This window comes from Papilio machaon, chromosome 1 (assembly GCF_912999745.1).
Source record: "Papilio machaon chromosome 1, ilPapMach1.1, whole genome shotgun sequence".
Classification (NCBI taxonomy): Eukaryota; Metazoa; Arthropoda; class Insecta; order Lepidoptera; family Papilionidae; genus Papilio; species Papilio machaon.
Genome location: NC_059986.1, coordinates 8,344,986 through 8,365,566, shown reverse-complemented (window position 1 = coordinate 8,365,566; position 20,581 = coordinate 8,344,986). Strand labels below are relative to the sequence as shown.

The window sequence follows — 20,581 nt, the reverse complement described above, 5'->3', positions numbered from 1 at the left end:
GATGAAATCGAAGTATTTTAAATATTATAAATTAAAATAATATTATAATATACACGCTTATATTTTAATCACATCTACTGAAAGTTAACACCAATAACATTTAACACTAATTAAAAAAAATAACAATTCTATGCACTAATACAAAGACGAAAAATATAAAATTGTAAAATTTTAACGTTACATTTTTTTAGTTATAATAATATTATTATAAAATATTTTAATGACGAAAAAAAACCAATTTCAATTTAAAATTTCCTCTTAATTTTAATAACTAATAATTAATTAAAAGTTGCCTAAATTTATGAAAAAGTGAATAATAGTAAAGAAATTAATATTACTTAAGTAATTTTATATATTTTACGAATTAAATTACTTTTTTGAATAATATTTTTTTAAATGATATTTTTTATTTATTATAAAATGAGACTAAAATTAAATGTAGAAAATCCTTTTATGCATATCAATTAATAGCCATGCTTACACATAATATTAAATTATTTTATTTATTTTCGTTGAGGAAAATATGAACTAATTTGTTCTTTAAATATATAGATTGAAAAAAAATATAGGTTATTTGATAAATAAATATTGCCAGTTGTTTTTAATATTTTTGGAATTAAAAATGAAATCCTATTATTACAATTTTATATATAAATACAAAAAATAATTTTGTTGATATTCTGAAATTATTTTTTTATTTTATGTGTCTTTAGAAATTATTCATCCATAATATTTATATATACTATTGATAAAGGTATTTTATAATATTTAAATGCTGCGAATACGTTAAACTAGCTTAGTTGTTCATAAATAAAAAAACTAAGATAAAAAAAACATACTGAACAAATCGAACATTTTAATATGTTTTCAATATATTTACTAGATAATTCTAGATTTAAAAGATTCATACAAAAAAGCCTTGCAAAATCGTTGCGACATTGCCTTCCATACAATCAAGGATGTGCTCAGAAACATTTATGAATTTTATATACTATATAACGATCAAAGACTATATATATGCTAATCAGAAGGTTTTTATTTTATTCATAACTGTCACCTTCTAACCTATGCTTTAACGGCATTAGCACATACCTTATTACAATTCATAAATTTGACATATTTATGTAAATATTTAATTTAGAGAAAAAAAAAGAGAAACAGCGATCGACTGAATCATAATCGAGTTACTGCCAAACAATTTTAATATAACATTTTAAATGTTTTAACGAATTTATAGCTATGATTGGCATCTAAATATTTGAATTATGTATGTTATGAAATATAATATTAAATTAAGATAATATGACTGTGAATATATAATTGAAATAACTTAAAAAAACTTTTTTTTTCAGTAATAATATTGTTTTCTTTAATGGCGAGGAAAAGCTAGATAAAAGTAACATATATTGATTTAAATTATAAACGAAACTTACACCTCAGGAACAAAGTCACTTCAGTGTTGCCATAACAAGCTGTAAAGTGTTGCCAACTGTATAAAAAAGGAAGTATATTATGACATGTTCGTCATAATAATATTGATTTATCTACACACATGTCTACACGAACATTAAGACTTCAACATTATTATCCTGAAAGATTCAGTCTTACAATAGATAAATAAAAATTAACCTTACAGAAAAACCTTCGTTGGACCATAAACTTTAACACTATATATAAAAAAAATAACATTAAGGCCCTTCGTACATAAGAGAACGTAAATCTTTGAAACCCGGCGATTTTATTCGGTAAGTACTTACGCAATACAATGTCAAAGAGGTTCATAAAGGCACGCGTCGCCGACATTTGTTTCCTTGTCGCTAAAGCCAGTTGTCGCAACCTCTTTTTCTTAGTCCTCAGAAAAGTCGCTGCGATTTTCAAGATGGCGGAGCATATCTTTTATAGGTTAACATCTAGTCGCTATGCCTGTACTAACCGAATCTGACTCTCGTTAACGACTCCACATTGTCTGCGCTACTCGATACTCTTGACTCAAGTTTCCAAGACTTAAGTATCTCTGTGTACGAAGAGCCTAACACCACACTCAATGTGGTGGCCGTAAGTCTGTTAATGACTATAAAATGATATTGTATGAACTCGTATGAAATATTGTCGGATTTTTTTTTACACATCTGTATATTTTATCTACGCAAGTACTATACAGATCTAAATATTAATAACACTTTTAACATATGGACGTTAAGGTCCAATAATTTAGCACTTATTTTACGAGCAATTCAAATTGCCTACAATATTAGAAAATTTTATATGATGAGCACTGACTGAACAAAACAACACTTATAATTAAGCTATTAAAAATCGTAAACAAAATTTCAGAATTAATATATAACTCAAGACATTGTTAGCTAAATTATTACTTTCCCAAATAAACTATCAATTTAGAAACTTTAAACGTTTGGAATGTTTCGTCTCCGTAAGGGCTCTTCATATAAAATGCGTCTTTTATATAAATATATTTATCAGGACGAAAATGAAAATTACTGTATGAATGCTCATAAATATAAGATTAAACGTAGAGATCTTTAACTAATACATTAAAAATTGTTAAATCCATTTTATACCAGACATTTTTTTGAAATAATTATCATCTAAGCCAGAGATCCCCAAACTGTTTTGGACAAGTGACCCCTTTTCCAAAATGAACTGTTACATCAGACCCCTATGACCAAATTACCTACTTTTAAGATCAATTATTATTATTATTTTTCATTCTGATTTAAGTCAATTGAAGAAGACAGAGTGAGAATTAGCAATGCTTTAAGTTCGATATCGACCCCTTTGAGAATCCCTGATCTAGTCGATGTTAGAAGAATGCCGATTTTTTTTGCGGACACACATTAGGAAAAAAAAATCTTTAAATGTAAACTTTTATTTTGTTGGATTTTTATGTTTCTTGAATTCTATTATGACCCTTGTAGCCTAAACATTAGAGTCGATTTTAACAAATTACATTCCACTCGTACTTTTCACCGGAGCATCAAAGGCCTACAGTTAGTAGGCTTTTTAGTTTTAAAAACAAGAAATGTTTATTTTAACTAAAAAACCATTAAATGAAAAGCTGATTAAGTGACAAATTACATAAACGATAGGGACAGGATAAATACGAACCATAATGTGTCTTTACAAACACTTACATCACTCAGCACACAAATTTGGACTTTATTCCCATATGAATAAGGTTGAATATCGGCTAGTTTTCGCTGGTGCCGGGACGTGGCGCAGGTGCAAGTAGCGCGGCCGCGTCCCATACTTTGACAACGCGGTCCTTGCCCGCCGTACACAGCCGTCCTGTCGCCTCGTCCACGTACAGTGACGCCACCGCGTGCTTCATGTCGTGGAACGATGCTAGGGACTCGCGACTACAAACGGTACAATATACCACCATTACTAGCAGTCGCCCGCGACTCCGTCCGCGAGGAATTAAAAAAAAAGAACTTAGTAGCCTATGTGTTCTTCCAATATTCTATTTATATATGTGCTAAATTTCATCAAGATCAGTTTAGCCGGTCTAGAGATGCCTTCAAAAAAACATCCATCCATCCACCCAAACATTTATAATATTAATATGAAGTATGTTCCCGTCCAAAAAAAGTTACGTCTAACTCATAAGGTCATATGTCCGATGAAAAGACTTACATCTCTTACAACTAAAATTATATGTCGAAAAGAGTTCTATCTTGTCAACATTGTCATACAATCAATGAAAAGTTTTACACATCTTATGTGTATGAGATGTAACTCATCACGTAGGTCGATACTCGATATAACTAAGCTATTTGCCATCATACAAAATCTTACTAATTTTACTTCTTACTAGTATTATAAATGCGAATGTTTAGATGTATGCATGGATGTTTGAAGGTATCTCCGAAACAGCTCAACTGATCTTGATGAAATTTGGCACAGTTGTAGAACATTTGGAAGAACACATAGGCTACTTATTAAGATTTTTTTAAATACCGCGCAGACGGAGTCGCGGGTGACGACTATAGTAATATTTACGAATTTTAGCTTAAAATTTCAACTCAATCATTTATCAATAACATTTAGGCTTTTATATGAAATGGTTATACTTCATATGGAATGGGAATGGTTATTATAATGGTTTATACGTAGATCAATTTAAATGTGTCCACAGAAAGGTATCGAGGTATACTCACGGTTCATGTCGCAATGTTTCATAGCAGGCGGTGCAGACGCGCTGCGGGAACTCGAACCCCATGACTGGCAGTGGCAGCCGGTGTGGAGAGCATGGCCCGCACACCGCCGCACCACACCACCGGCAGTGGTGCTGACGGAGACCTGCCACAAATATACAGCGATAGAAGACGTGTAAAATACTTAGAATATTGTAAGTGTAAATTAAAATAAATAAACTTCAAATTACATATTGTGAGATAAAATGAAGTGATCTTGTAAAGGTATAGCTAATATTGTATACTAGCAGTCAACCGCAACTACGTCCGCGAGGAATTAAAAACTTAATTAGTAGCCTATGTGTTCGTCCAGACTATGTTCTACCGTTGCACCGTTTTGAAGATACCTTCAAACATCCATCCATCCATTTAAACATTCGCATGTATAAAATTACTAAAAGATATCTATATGAAAAAAGGAGTTTTATCACAAACACATTCGAATTTTTCAAGTTTAAGTGAAAAAAGCGAAACTTGTCTATGGTTAAAATGTTTATAAGTCATCGTCGTAAGCTTGAAATCTTACCTATCTGCTTCTTCTCCATCATAGCGCGCACGTTCCATATGAAGGGAGCGCGACAGAGCTGGCAGAGGTCGGCCTCGCGCCAGGCGGGAGTCTCGCGTCGTCTCACCCCCATCTCCCACACCCCCAGCGCCCCGTCCTCGCCCGCCGACACCAGCCGCTCGCACCCACCCACGTACCACAGCCCCGTCACTTTGTTACTGCAATCACAACCTTAAACTTCACCAAAGTGACTGATGCCCATAGACAACTGCATTAAGTATGTCGAAGTTGATAACGACAACCTACAACCTATTTTGCAGTAGTAACATAGTAAAAGTTGAAATCAAACTTTATTCAACCAGTGCTTGATAAAGTTGGACATATTCAACCTCTTTGGCTAATAAAGATGGCGACCTGGCCACTGAATATTGGTCATATGATTTAGTGAAAATTGATAACTGAAAAAATAAAGAATGGTGCAAGAAAAAGAAACAATATTGATAACAGACATGTATGCTGAAATCCAAAAACAAACACTCACCTATGTCCTTGTAACTCGTAGGCGGTTCCTTTCTGACCACCGATATCCCATACTATAATAGTCTGATCGAAAGAACCGCTAAACAACAACTGAGGTATTGGCGCCCAATTTAGAACACGAACTGATCTGAAAAAAGAAGATTTTTAATTAAAAAAAAAATTACAGGACACATATTTTTAATATTTTCAAAAGCTAGCTAAAATATACATATTTTATAAAACTTTTCATAAACATGTTGCCAGTATTTTACGTAATAAAGTTCCATAACAGCCAATATAAGTATGGAAAACTAGTCACCCTGTATGGCCTTTTAAAGTAGTAACTAGTGCTGCGCCGTTATTGTCCAATTTCAACATTGTTATCAAGCCACTGTAATCGCCAACAAACGCGTATTTCGACTGAGAATCAAATCTGAATTACGCGTTAAGGAAAAAAACGGATGTTTGACAATAAATAAGTAAACAATTGTTAATTTTGTGAGATAACTAGTATAAATAAAAAAAAATGATTCTTCCAAAATACGGGACCCACTATACTGCACTAATCATAATGCTGACAAGATAATTTTAAATCTAAGCAATTTTTAAATCATACCTATAATACCATTATCTTAAATAACATAACATTTATAAAGGATACTGCAAAGTGGTACACCACGCTTCAAAGGAGTACCCGCCGATCCTACGGCCTGTCTCACTACAATGATATGCAAATAGCTTGTCCCGACTCACAGAGAGGACCCATTCACAACTCAGAGAGAACACCACAGCTGTCACCCGTGCTGTATGTGCTAGATATTCACGTGTCTGGAAAAGTTCATACAAAATAAATGCACTCATGTTATTGACAGAGAGTGTTGGATCTAGCACACTATCGGACTTTGTAAAATCCTTGAATCTTGCATCACCAGATGTTGAATTAACTAAAACGAAATACTTATTTCGTCCTTGCGATCCAATACAGACCGTATATATATTTTTTAACATATTTAAATTTTTGAGTTTGACATCAAAAAAAAAGAATTGTCAAAAAGAAGTATACAAAAATGTATAAAAAAAATTTATTATAATATTTACGGCCAATCTCTAACATTGAGTGTGACATGTTTATAACTGCATGAGTATAGTACATATAAATATGTGCCATTCATCATCATTTTTAGTCTACTTATCAAGATATACACAATATAGTGACTATTTTTTTTATACATATATAATATACAATGCAATGTTGTTTGTAAAGCTACAATTATAGGAAATTAAGGACTAACATTGTCTTATCAACTTAATATAGTGCTATTCAATTTGCAACACAGTAATGCTTTTAGATAAAAATATAGTACATCTTAACATGTCTTGGAAATAAATGAATTAGTTTTATACCAAGGTTATAATATTAACTCACAGGATTTATTCTATTACAGTCCATCGCCAGTGTGAACTCTGAAATAGTTCCATTCTCCTGGCCAATGAATAGTTGCCGAGTCTCTGGAGTGTAGAACATTGATGTGCAGCCAGACGGCATGTATTGACAGATGCTAGGCCAGTACTGCCCGGAATCACGCTTTAGCCATACTCGTACAGTCCTATAAAATATTACAGCAATACTAAGTTCAACATAATTTATACTAATTTAAGAGATGTAATGTTGCTATTATAAATATAATTTCTAGTAAAATTAATATTCTTACAGTATTAAAAGTTGTCTTTGACTTGCCTGATGATCTAATTCACTTCTGAGTAGTAAATATTTTCTCATTCTTACATTTACATGATCGGGAAAATTTCATGTAGAATAAGGCTTTAAATGCTTAACACCGGTTGAAAATAGGTCGTCTTATGAGGGTACCCTATTTATTTTTCGTCAATTTAATTATCACTATATGTTTATAAGATGTGCATGAATAGACATGAAAGTAGTATGATTAGGAGCAATTAAAAGATACGCTTACTTATCATCACAAACGCTAATAACTCCATCCTCGCCAGGTATCACGACTGCAGCATTAACATCGTCGGTGCAACCTTCGAGTTTGCTCAAAAGCGCTGGTTTTTTTGTTGTAGAAAATCTATCATTGGGTGTTCTAGGTGCAGGCTTAATTTCAGCAGCCATATTTTTCAATTACTACGGCAAATAAACACTTAATTCGTCACTAATTCTGTGGAAAAGTAAACGTCATAATAAAATTGACATCCGTCACTCTGTCTGGCCTTAATCTATGGTTGTGTTTTGTGTAAATGTAGGTTATAAAAATTGAATAAGAGTTGTCTATTCTTTTTTATTTTAATAATGATTATTTTAGAAACTACCTACCTACTTACTACCCTATATGAATTTTATTTTTATTTTGATTTAAAATGTGATAAAGGTATAGTTTAAATGTACTGGATTGGTTTATACAACTAGTTAACGGTAAAGCGCATTATAAGTTGGTTGAGTTGAAGTTAACTGTATCATTAGTTAGCAGTTTAATCTTAAAACGATAGTTAAACGATAGATAAACGAAAGTATTATTGTATCAAGCTCTATCATTTTTAATCCAGGTAAAACTAGTATTCAAAGTAGCGAATTTTCAAAATATCGACCTTTTGGTAACATTGTCGCATTGCCGATAATCCCGATAATGTATTTATACACATGACAGGAAGCCATATATCATTGAACTTGTTTACGTATCCTTCTCTTTTTGTTTCATAAAAAGGGAGATGACACTATGTTTTTATACATATGTTTTGGAAATGAAAACACAGGATAAAAGTTTTTATGTTGCCATAACTAAATGTATTCCTTACTTTTGGGAAGAGCCTAAGATTAAATAAGTAAACTGCAAAACAACAGTGTTGGTTTTTATAAAGTTGTTTACCATACCCCAGAACTCCACTGCCCTGAAACTTGCCTATTACATTTTTGTCATCCATTACAGTCTCATTGACAAAACAGAGACTGTAATATGTATTAATATATACAATTATCAATACAGGCGAAACCCACAATTACTAAAACGATTAATGCAAAAAAAGGAAACATCGACATAAATTGATGATGAAACAATGAAATTAATGCTGATGAAAAATTATAATTGTCTAGTTCAATTAGGGTATTCGAAATTGTAGTATCTGGCAATAATTCTTATCAGTCAAACTGAAACTATTTTCCACCATATTACATTCATTCAGAAATTTGCAAACTTGCAGACTTTGGAGTTGCGTTAATCTAATTTAAATTCCTAGTAGTCGCCGACGGGCATATTCAATTCCACACTCTGCTGACGAGGGTCGACCAGTATTAAAATGAGTCAAGTACTAAAAAAATTAACAGTCCAAGTGCTGAAAAACAAAAATGTGGATAATATTTTTGGAGGCTTGGCTGTCAGAGCTGGCAGGTATGGTACCGGCATTTATGATTATTTACGTAACAAAGTTAATACAGTCTTATTTTAGCAACAAATACTTGTTTAAGAAACTTATTGCGAATAAAAAATGGCGTGCATAAGCACGTGTTTTGTTTCCTTTTTATTTTTATAAGATTTCAATAAGATTTTGTGATATGAAATGACATAAAAAGTATGACATGGAAAGTAAAAATATTCTTGTTTAGTTCTTTTATATTATTCTGAAGTAATATACAGAATATAAAATATGAAAAATATTAAATTCTTAATCAAGAACTCGGGTGATTTTTTTTATCCGAAAAGTGTTAAATGGTTGTCAAATAAACTGGAGTTTAAAGATATTATGTACGCGCATTTTTAATACTATTTTTTAATTGTTTAGTTAAATTTTTTTCTAGGCGTTTTTATACTTTACTTACTTTTGTTTTCATGATATTTTTATTTTTAGTACCTGGTGGAACAATGTAGAAATGGGTCCACCTGACGTCATTCTGGGCATTACTGAAGCATACAAAAGGGATGATAACCCAAATAAAGTTAACTTAGGAGTGGGAGCCTATAGAGATGATGAGGGAAAACCTTTTGTATTGCCTTCAGTAAGAAAGGTGTGTTATACTTCAAACATATTTATGGTTTACATAGTTTATATACAATGTATTTTGACATGCAATATATAATATTTTAGTATGCATTTTCCATTTCTCTTTTATTATCAAGTAAATACTTCCACTGTATCTGCAGTAATTTTTTTTAACTTAAGATATAATTTATTACTTATAAAGATATGTAATTAAATTAATTTTGTAGACTAATTATAAAAGCAAATTGACACATTTTATCTTTTTACTGAATAATTTATTGACTGTGTGTTTAATTATAATATTGATGATAAAGTTGTTAAACACAAACAATATATTTACTTATGTAAATGGTGATATTATTCTTGGAAATCAAATATATTACTTGTAAATAACATATGCTTCTTCCTCATTTTTTTTTTTATAGTAGATCTGTTTATCTAATCTATTGTTAGTGATTTTTTTGCAATTGACTAGATTTGGATTAATAGATATCAAAGAATTGCTCTTTATCTTTGGATATTTGAAAGATTAACAGTCACAAATTAACAAACATTTAGTATTGCACACTTCATCTAAGTAAGGGTAGCCCTTATTGATACTAAACGAGATTGGTAAATAATTAATTATAATAAAATTCTTGTGGTTATAATAAATAAGTATATTTTATGTACAGGCAGAGGAGATCATCTACAACAAATGCCTGAATCATGAATATGCACCGATCGGCGGAGAGGCAACATTCACTGATGCCGTTGCAAAACTTGCATTCGGTGAAGACTGTCCCATATTCCAAGAAAAATCAAATTGCACAGTACAAGTAAGTAAATTTTATTATAACCTTTTTTTTTATACTTTCTAATGTTATTAATGTAGTTGTTGATATTTCAATAGGTTGTATTAACTTGTGCAGTGATATTTACTTATAGAAGGTCTTTGGTGCAAATAGTCTTACTAACATTATAAACTAGCTTTTACCCGCGACTCCGTCCGCGCGGAATAAAAAATAGAAAACGGGGTAAAAATTATCCTAAGTCCTTTTCCTGGTTCTAAGCTACCTGCCCACCAATTTTCAGTCAAATCGATTCAGCCGTTCTTGAGTTATAAATAGTGTATAGTGTTTTTTATATATATAGATTGAATGTTTAGATGGATGGATGGATGTTTGTTTGAAGGTATCTCTGAAACGGGTCAAAGGATCTTGATCAAATTTGGCACAGATGTAGAACATAGTCTGGAAGAACACATAGGCTACTTATTATGTTTGATTTTATTTCCGCGCAGACAGAGTCGCGGACGACTGCTAGTAAAAATATAAAGTGCAATCATAAAATGGTATGTAAAAAGAAGAAAAAAAAAGGATTTAATCAGTTTATGAAATTTTTCCATTTTAATAGATATGTAAAAAAATCCCAGACATTGCATTCCAGTATGGGTTTACATTTGCCATTTACTTGTTACTAACAAATTCTTGCTATTTTTAAACAATCAGAACAATTAAAAGGGAAAATAAGTATTATGTTTACTTGTTAGATTACTTTCATTAGTGCAATGTTTGGAAAGAAGCCAGGCTCTATAGACAAAAATATCAAAATGTTATTTTTTCTAAGTATTTGGAAACATGCAAAAATGTGTGGTATATAAATACCATTGTTGTATAATCTTGCTCCTTACTAATTTTAACTAGCTGTCGTCTGCGACTTCGTCCGCGTGGGATTAAAAAAAAACGTAATAAGTAGTATATGTGTTCTTCCAGACTATGTTCTACATCTGTGCCAAATTCCATTAAGATCCGTTGAGCCGTTCCGGAGATACCTTCTAACAAACATCCATCCATCTAAACATTCACATTGATAATATTAGTAAGATGTGAAAGTTTAGATGGGTGGATGGATAGATGGATGTTTGTTAGTAGGTATCTCCAGAACGGCTTAATGGATCTTAATGTAATTTGGCACAGATGTAGAACATAGACTTGAAGAACACATAGGCTACTTATTAAGTATTTAATTCCGCACCGGACGTAGTCGCGGGCGATAACTAGTGATATTTTACAATGGTTATGTAACATGAATGTTTATTTGTAATAAGTCAATGATCTGTTTATATCAATGGTTGATGTTGGATTAGATCCAGATTTCATAGGTCAAGATAATTCAAAACATACAAAGTTTATATCACTTGTTACTATGCAAAAAGTGCTGTTGCTTATTGCCACATCTTATTTAAGAAATTAGTTGAAAATAATTGCGTCTTTTGTATTTCCACTGTTGAAAAACATGTTCATAAACAATCATAGAGTTAATTGAAAACTGGCCTTGTGGTATCCACGCAACAAATTAATTCCTTTTTTTTTCTCTCATATTGTCTTTGTTTCTTTCAATTAAAATGTGAGAGTTAATAATGTGTTTTTGACAAGTGTTTTGGAACTCACGGCATACGGTTAATTTTAAATCATGCAAGCAGATGGATGTTCTTGTCTAAGAAGAAACTTGTAGTCATATGATTTCCTTTCTGCAGTACTGTCATGTGACCAACAAAAAAATGTATATCAATACATTATATAATATGGGCAAGTTTTTTATTAAATGGCTTAGCAATGACTTTAATGGTTTACCTAAGATTTTTCGGTGTAACGAAAGACGTCATTTAATGATGTGACGTGTGCTCCACTGCACAAGAAACTTATGCAACTTTTACGTAGCATATTTTTCAACTATCATCAATTTTTAATTTATGTTGAATTTAGTATAAATATAATTATTTTATTAATTTGAGTTCATTGCTATTATTACTTAATATGTAATTCAAATAAATCTTCTCTAATAATTTTAATTATAACTTGGTATGATTTACAACTCCTCTGAGATTATCTCATTCTTATGTTGAAAATATTAGCTAAGCTATTTGGAAATTATAATTAGACGTCGCCCGCGATTCCGTCCACGCGAAATTTAAAAAAAAACAATAAGTAACCTATGTGTTCGTCCAGACTATGTTCTACATCTATGCCAAATTTCATGAAGATCAAACAAACATCCATCCATCAACCTAAACATTCGCATTTATAATATTAGTAAAATTATAAAGGAAAAAAAAAATATCTCGGTCGTTTAGACTCCACTTGGCTTTGCTATTGTGCCTTAATTTTGGCATTAAAAACAAGAAACGTCTACTGGAAAAAAAACACGCTTATTTTGCATGGATATTTGTCCTAATAGAGACATGGTAACAAGTCTAAAATTGTTTTTAATTGTGCATCCGTTTGTATCATTATAACGCGGGGTTACCTTGACGATCATTCAGCACTATTTCGGACGGGGCACTAAGCCAAAACTATTTTTGATTCTATTACTATATAATATATAATCTATATGTATAGTAAAGTAAACATATATCAAAGTATTGTGCTATTTGAAATTACATAGATAAAAGAACAGAATTATATGAAGAATTTTAGATATGAGGGAATATGTTTAAGATAGGAGTAAAAATAGCGTGAAAGATGTGAAGAAGTGAAATATATTGTTAGTGTATTTCTATTTAAACGTGAGAATATGGAAAAAGAAGATTGCAGCAGCAAATTCTGGTATACAAATTACACGACTTTCAAAATTAGAGATATTTTTTTTTTAACTTAAACCATTTTATTTTGTCTTTCTCCTTAGACCCTATCCGGTACAGGCGCTCTGCGTCTCGGCTTTGAATTCATAATGAAGCACTACGCCAAGAACAAGGAAGTGTGGATGCCGAACCCGACTTGGGGCAACCACCCTCAGATCTGCAACATGCTGAACATCCCGCACAAGAAGTACCGCTACTACGACGCTAAGACACACGGCTTCGACCTTAATGGAGCTCTCGAAGATATCTGCGTGAGTAATTATGTTTTGTATAAGAATTCCAGTCAAATACTGACTCGTGAATATCACAGTGTTCCCAAAGTCAAAATATCATTATTTAAAAATATGTATTATGTTTTTTTTTTTATGGAAATGTTCGTAATATTCTGATTACTACCCCACCATATTAGTTTTATAGTGCGTCTCAATATACATTATCACTTAATATTCTTTCATGATTTTATTCGTAATCGTGATTGGCTAAATTTTATGAAAGCAACGATGATGTGCGTATTCATAATAGTATATCTAAAAAAATCTTAAACATTCCTATTATAAATGGTCTCTATTTATTCATGGAATTAATTTGAAACGTAAAAGGAAAAACGTGTATTTATAGTTTGGCTTTGACTACAATATTTTTGTACTTTGAAATGAAATCTGTAACAATTGAGAAGGAATTTTTTAATTAAGTCAAAATACTCAGTTACATGTTCCATGCTCGTCAGACTAATAAAAACAGGTTTAATATAATTATAACGTAATATGTTGTCGTAAATGTGTGATTGTTTACGCGAACTATATTTACGTCATATAAAAGATAATAAATTAGGTCTTTATGTTGGGGTCAAAACTTATCTTAAAAAAACAGAATGGACTTCACCACATACTGGTACAATTTTTTACTCATACCATGGTTTTATTTGTAGCCATATTAAACAAATGCTTATAGACAATGTAATTAATTCCTAGTAAATTTTACTAGTTTAATAATAAACCTTTATTAGATGTCGTATGATAAACTAGTAATAAACCGAGTAAATCGGACCACTCTCGCGCCGTATCGCAGATAATCTTCAGATAGTTGACACACAGCTCCTACGTGATCGTCGGATGATTGATAACGGAATATCTAATAATTTATATAATAATCTCGTAATAACGTACACTAATATTTATCAAATAAGTATCTAGTCTTAACACTGATAGCCTTTTTTATTGGACTTTATTACTAATATTACTAATGAATGGATGGTTAAACTGATAAAGTATTTTGACCTACCTACCTATTAAGTAGTCACCCCAACTTCGGGTAGGTTTTGAGCCCCTTGGTGGGGTCGTATAGTGAGCTGATGATGATGATTTTGACCTCAAATTATGACTACGTAAATTAAACGTTAAAGTCCATTACACTTTAAAAGTATATATTTTCAGGACAAATAAGGTTATGTGATCTTGGTTTTAATAATAAGAAATGAGAGTACTCTTCTTCATCAGCTTTGTAAACATTGATGACTTGTTTGGCAGAAAATTCCGGAAGGATCTATAATCCTGCTGCACGCGTGCGCTCACAACCCCACCGGTGTTGACCCGCGCCCCGCAGACTGGGAACAACTCTCCCAGGTATGTGGTACAATACAGCTCAAATGAACCACAAAAGAAACCACATTTGACAACTTTACTGGGACCCAAAACGCCGGTATCTGATGTATTTGAACATGCTGCTATTTCGGTGGATTTACTCTTTTTCTTATCGTAATTTGTTCTTTGATGCCTCATTGCTCCTAGTATCTATCACTTTGATTAGATAAACGAACTTTGATAATGAACTTCAAAGGTCACGATTACGTTAAACGAGAACGGAAGCAATAATATATTTACGTAAACGACGCAATGATTTCTAATATTTCTTCCAAATCTTTCAGCATTGTGTATGAAACCAAATTGGTTAATAAATTGTACGAAATCTGTCAAAAACAACTTATGCTTTGGACAGAAGTTCTTTTAAAAAGGAGGTAGACAGAATTATAAAACAAATATTCAATATAACAATACAAATGTTATAATGTTAATGTGTATGTTATTAGGTTATAAAGCAGCGCAAGCTGTTCCCGTTCTTCGACATGGCGTACCAGGGCTTCGCCACCGGCAGCGTGGACAATGACGCCTTCGCCGTGCGCAAGTTCGTCAAGGACGGACATCAGGTCACTCTGGCGCAGAGCTTCGCTAAAAATATGGGTAAAAACGTAATCATAAAATCTCTGACCACAAGAGCATCAAATAATGAATTTGAGCTTCAAAATGCTTGTTTTAAGTTATCTAGAATAAGTAAGCGCATAGTCTAGTTATCTTTAAAAATGCCATAAGACTGTTTATCTTACTAATATTATAAATGCGAAAGTTTAGATGGATGAATGTTTGTTTGGAGGTATCTCCGGAATGACTCACCAGATCTTGATGTAATTCGGCATAGATGTAGAACAAAGTCTGGAAGAACACAGGCTACTTATTACGTTTTTTTTTTTAAAGCCGTGCGGACGGAGTCGCGGTCGACAGCTAGTATTTAATAAACCCATTAAACTCGTAATCGTTAGTTGGCGTTAGTTTTTGTTACAAAATGGCGTAATTTTATATATTAGTTAAATAACTTGACTATAATCGTTAATAGGAAAGGAAAAATCAAACTAGACATGTTACCTAGTGGTAATAAGTCATGTATTCGGTTCCTATGGTCTTTTCGTATTATATAATGCAGGCACTTAAAGCAGTGCATACCATCTTTTTGACCACTTCATCTGTTAATATGAGATGTAATTGTGGTTCAGTGCTGCTTTTTACCTGATTGAGTCAGAATGTGGGAATTTTTTATCTGTATTGAGGTTTTTTTGTAAGTAAATTCCTAAATCCATTTTTATGAGACGTGTATTTTTTCCCCTGAATGTTATTGAGTCAGTGAATATGTCCGTGTTAGGGTTGTACGGGGAGCGAGCTGGTGCGCTGACGTTTCTGTGTGGTGATGCGGAGTCTGCGGCCAAGGTGATGTCGCAGGTGAAGATCATGATCCGCACAATGTACTCCAACCCGCCGCTGCATGGAGCACGCATCGTGCAGGAGATACTCAACAATGCAGAACTCAAGCAGATGTGGTTAGTATACGTTGCACGATTTCTCTTTCGAATTCTCTAGTATCTGATGAGTGTCCGAGTCTGAGGAGGGATGGGAAGGGGAAATGTTCTTTTTCTGTGTGTCTCCTCCATCAATTAAAGGTAGGCAACGCATCTGTAATTGCGGATGTCTATGAGCAACAGTCGCTTTGCTGTTTCGGCGTTTTTAGGTGACTGCTTATTTGTTTGCCATGTTATAGAAAAATTAGGTTCAAATTTAATCCTCATTTAAACATTTAAAAGACTGGCAATATTTTCTGTTCTGTTGGTCTTGCAGAGGACCCACTACTCGTTATTCTATACTAATAGGTGATATAAGAAGTATAAATTTTAAGTTCTTACAGAAGTTTGATATTAAGGACGTATATAATACAAATTAATAATTTGTAACTACCCTTCTACGTGTTTAGGTTGTGCGATGTGAAGCTGATGGCGGACCGCATCATCTCCATGAGGAAGCAGCTGCGCGAGGGTATCGAGAAGTCTGGCAACCCACACCGCTGGGAGCACATCACAGACCAGATCGGAATGTTCTGCTACACCGGACTCAAGCCTGAACAGGTACGCAAGATGTCAACGCCATCTACTGATATTTTATATCATCAGAAAACACAAAAATTAGATAACATTGGTAGACGTTAGCAACATCTATTGCACTAATTGGTCTGCTCGCTCAGTGAAATACCACGACCACACATAGGACAGGCGTCAAGTGGTAACAACTCTTCGTGCTGGAGGCAAAATTCTAAAATTCTAGTCCGTTTTCCCTTCCCATCCCTTTTCTTATACGGAAAGGATGGGAATGGACAGTAGATTTAATGGAAAGGACGTTTAGAAAGGGGAAATATCCTCTTTCTGTCCACCTCCGACGATTATAGATAGGTCGCTTTGCTATTTCAGCGAATTCATGTGGCCATTTGCTATTACTAAATGATATAAATGTATGTTCCAGGTGGAGCGTCTCACCAAAGATTTCCACATCTACTTGACGAAGGACGGGCGCATCTCTGTGGCGGGCGTGTCCTCAAAGAACGTGCAGTACGTCGCTGAAGCCATTCACAAGGTCACCGCGTAAGCGAATGTCGACCTTACTGCCATATAGATAGGACACATCACGCATCCGGTACCGGACTGCAGTATTTATTGCGAAATCTTTATTTTACTAGCAATCAAACATTTATTTTTTATTTTTAAATTATACATATCTATGCCATTTTAGTGTTTATATAATAAATACTAAATTATATAACAGACTATCATTATCCCCTTTTTTAATTAAGTTTTATCTTTAAAAAAATACTAGGTTTATTTAGTAGAGGTTTTCAAGAAAAAAACTATATTAATCTGTATATTTAAACTGTTTATTGTTAATATAAGTAAAGTAAACTCGATGCCAAAACGTAGACATTTGAACATTTTCGCAGATTCTATGACTGAAAACTAAATACTACGCAAAATATTTACAGCTGACAAACAAAATAAATGGCTTATTTAATAAACGATGCAGGTTGAATAATTGTTTTTTTTTTAAACTAATTTTTACAAACACCCTACATTAGAGTGAACATATTCACCTGCATCTCGCTCCTAAAATTAAAACATCTAACTAAAATGAAACTTAACATTATATGTAACACATCCAAAAAAAATGTGAATTATACATCGCAGTTTATACAACACGTAATGTATACAATGACAAAAATTGCCACAGATAAAAAATGTATACTAAAAATATTTACAAATTCGTCATAGATAAAATCTTATACATGGCACAATTTCCTTATGAATGAAAAAAAAAATATCATTCAATAAGAAAATAACGATATATGTACCATAAATTTAGGACATGCGATTTCACTACCTTTGTTTATTTCCTTTTCAAGGTGACAAACATAACTGCATCATTGTACATCAGACAAGTTTTTTTTTACTCCAAACTCCATCCACATTAAAAGTTCGACAAATTGTGAACGTACATAAAAAATTACAATACAAAAGCAATGTTTTTAAAAAAACTTGAGAGGTGTGTTGGGACACCCGGATGGAACGAAGTTCCTTTCGATTAATTAGTGAAGGAACCAATGTTTATTCTATGAATAAAAAATTTTAGTCTTCACAAAAAGTACATTTTATTTCTATGAATTTTCGTTATATATTGTCACGTCGTTGCCATGGTGAAGTAGCGCTCATTCGTCGTTAATACTGACATACTTACTATAACAAAAAGTGTCGTGACAACTTTTCGTAAGAATTTTTTCCGTCTAGCCCCCTTTCACAACGCGCGATAAAGAACTTCGTTCCAATCGTTCCAATCTTTTACATGCATTGCAAATATTCACATTTATATGGATAATTACAATTTAAGACAAGACTCCGACCCCGCCTGCAGAATATGGGCAACACTCAACGGGGTGACCTTAAAAGTTATTTTACAGAAAATTATATTTTAGTATAGACTACAAAACAAAAAGTATATGACCAAAGTCCAGATTCCATAGATTAAAAAGATATTAAAAAAAAGGTCTGTCAAGATAACAATAGAGGGCCTAGAACGAAAATTTGTATGGGATTAGTCATTGTACTCTATGCTGTATAAGTCTAATACAAATTTTCACAAAGACTACGATAACATATCGCAAATATTCATAATAGGCCCCTCCGTTAATAAATAATATTTAAAGAAATTACAAAATATACGTACTGTTAATACGGATCATTTTTATTATATTTTAGTTGATTTAATTTGAATTAAAAATTCCTATTCTCGATGTGATGCGATTTATTTGCTTAAATCTATTTTTTTTTTGACTTCACAATCGGACGTTAAACAAACATTTAACAATAACTAAATACATGTTATATATGTCTTTATGTGATGTAACAAATTCAATATATTTTGTATTTCCACCGCCTGTATAACAATAATTGTTCTGATTTTTTTTTTATTCAAAGACAAAGAAATCCCTTGATATGTATTATTCATTGTCAAGTAATTGAGACAATAATTAATTTTAAATTTGATTTTAAGTGTTTATGTTCATTCATAAATCCTTCCTAGACTGTCATAGTCGGGTTCATTAATTTTTAAATTTACTAGTACTGTTTTGCACATATTGTATAATGGTCAATGCAATACCGTTTAACTCAACGTATTTGTGATACATAATACTGGAGTTATGTCTTTTAAATCATGGACGGTACTAATTTACCACTACAGTCAAACTTGGCAAATAAATTTTCAATTTTATTTTTTTAAAAAAAGTAACCATTTTATATACTAACTACCTGTCGCCCGCGACTCCGTCCGCGCGCAGTTAAAAAATGGGGGGGGGGGGGGTATGAAAAATAGATGTTGGCCGATTCTCAGACCTACTGAATATGCTCACAAAATTTCATGAGAATCGGTCAAGCCGTTTCGGAGGAGTACGGGAACGAAAACTGTGACACGAGAATTTTATATATTAGATGTAAAGTGAAACTGACTCTAATCAGATTTAATTAATGAACCCTGACAGCTATATGTAAACATTCATATTACGGAAAAATATGGAACTATGGTTTTATAGATATATATAATATTAGAAAGTTAAGTGACAGGCGATGGTAGCGCCCTCACGCTAGCATTTTTATATTCTTGGTTAAGTAATACATACATATTTTCTGCTATTTGAACAAAGCAATTTTATAATTTTTTACGTTTAGATAATTTGTATCAGAACAAAATTTAGTTATTATCCGAAAGAAATTATTTATTAATGTTAAAGTTACATATAAAAAAATTACTTTTAAGGTAACTTTAAAATTTAATATATTGCCATATATCACAGGACAAATTTGTCACAAAAAGATTAACATCTTGTTGTAAATGTTAACAGCAAATTCTTTTTAATAGTTTTTATAATGAAAATTTGGACAAAAGCGTCAAAATACTCCCGAAACCATTACAGTTTAAAAAATTGTATTAATATACAAAGTTAGTTATATAAAAAGATAATCCAATGACAACTTTAGATACTTAATTTGTCATTGAATACGTTTTATTACTTTAAAAAATATGAACACATTCAAGCAATTATAAATGTACTGGAGAATGGTAGAACGAAAATTACTGGAAAAAACCTTGAAGTTGTTGGAAACATGTTTTATGAATAACTAACCGTTGGTTTCTGAGACGAAAATCTCTGTTTAAAACATATCGTCATCTCTGTCATTATCTTTGACAGAATAGAGATAACAACACGTTTTAAACGATGATTTCGGTATCAGGAACCCACGGTTCTATAGATACGTTCGCATTTAGACAGGGACTTATGTTTCATTCATATTTTTTTTCAGTTCCATTCGTAAATCAAGGAGTTAATACGTCAAATTTCTTTACGATTCAAGCATCGTATTATGCAATATTTCTCTAGTAAATAACAATATATATATATATATATGTTTCTTTTGCTAAATATATAAAAAACTATATAACATAATTTAACTATATATTTTAAGCAAAAATACAAGTCTTAATCTATTAACAAAGTAATTCATAAACACAATGTAATGATTCAATTATTTTG

At 32.1% G+C, this 20,581-nt stretch overlaps 2 protein-coding genes across 2 annotated transcripts; one reads left to right on the top strand and one right to left on the bottom strand.

The window, feature by feature from the left end:
• Nucleotides 1-2,735: 2,735 nt before the first annotated feature.
• On the bottom strand, nucleotides 2,736-7,445 carry LOC106718803 (WD repeat and FYVE domain-containing protein 2). Its single transcript, XM_045678074.1, has 8 exons — nucleotides 7,212-7,445; nucleotides 6,665-6,845; nucleotides 5,900-6,066; nucleotides 5,558-5,671; nucleotides 5,261-5,386; nucleotides 4,741-4,937; nucleotides 4,179-4,320; nucleotides 2,736-3,377 (listed from the first exon to the last, which is right to left on the bottom strand). Exons 1-8 carry the CDS (start codon nucleotides 7,370-7,372, stop codon nucleotides 3,209-3,211), a joined length of 1,257 nt encoding a protein of 418 aa, XP_045534030.1. The 5' UTR covers nucleotides 7,373-7,445; the 3' UTR covers nucleotides 2,736-3,208.
• A 971-nt stretch (nucleotides 7,446-8,416) lies between these two features.
• On the top strand, nucleotides 8,417-17,117 carry LOC106718813 (aspartate aminotransferase, mitochondrial). The gene is made up of 9 exons (XM_014513000.2): nucleotides 8,417-8,642; nucleotides 9,100-9,256; nucleotides 9,906-10,049; nucleotides 12,898-13,104; nucleotides 14,380-14,475; nucleotides 14,940-15,090; nucleotides 15,824-15,998; nucleotides 16,427-16,577; nucleotides 16,969-17,117. Exons 1-9 carry the CDS (start codon nucleotides 8,551-8,553, stop codon nucleotides 17,089-17,091), a joined length of 1,296 nt encoding a protein of 431 aa, XP_014368486.2. The 5' UTR covers nucleotides 8,417-8,550; the 3' UTR covers nucleotides 17,092-17,117.
• The last annotated feature ends 3,464 nt before the right edge of the window (nucleotides 17,118-20,581 follow it).

Excerpts from the sequence above, each read along its gene's own strand:
- LOC106718803 (XM_045678074.1), bottom strand. The coding sequence starts at position 7,372 with ATGGCTGCTGAAATTAAGCCTGCACCTAGAACACCCAATGATAGATTT. Across the intron at positions 6,846-7,211 it reads ATTAGCGTTTGTGATGATAA|GACTGTACGAGTATGGCTAA; the intron begins GTAAGCGTATCT and ends AATATTTTATAG. Across the intron at positions 5,672-5,899 it reads GCGTGGTGTACCACTTTGCA|ATTTGATTCTCAGTCGAAAT; the intron begins GTATCCTTTATA and ends CGCGTAATTCAG.
- LOC106718813 (XM_014513000.2), top strand. The coding sequence starts at position 8,551 with ATGAGTCAAGTACTAAAAAAATTAACAGTCCAAGTGCTGAAAAACAAA. Across the intron at positions 10,050-12,897 it reads AATCAAATTGCACAGTACAA|ACCCTATCCGGTACAGGCGC; the intron begins GTAAGTAAATTT and ends CTTTCTCCTTAG. Across the intron at positions 16,578-16,968 it reads CCGGACTCAAGCCTGAACAG|GTGGAGCGTCTCACCAAAGA; the intron begins GTACGCAAGATG and ends TGTATGTTCCAG.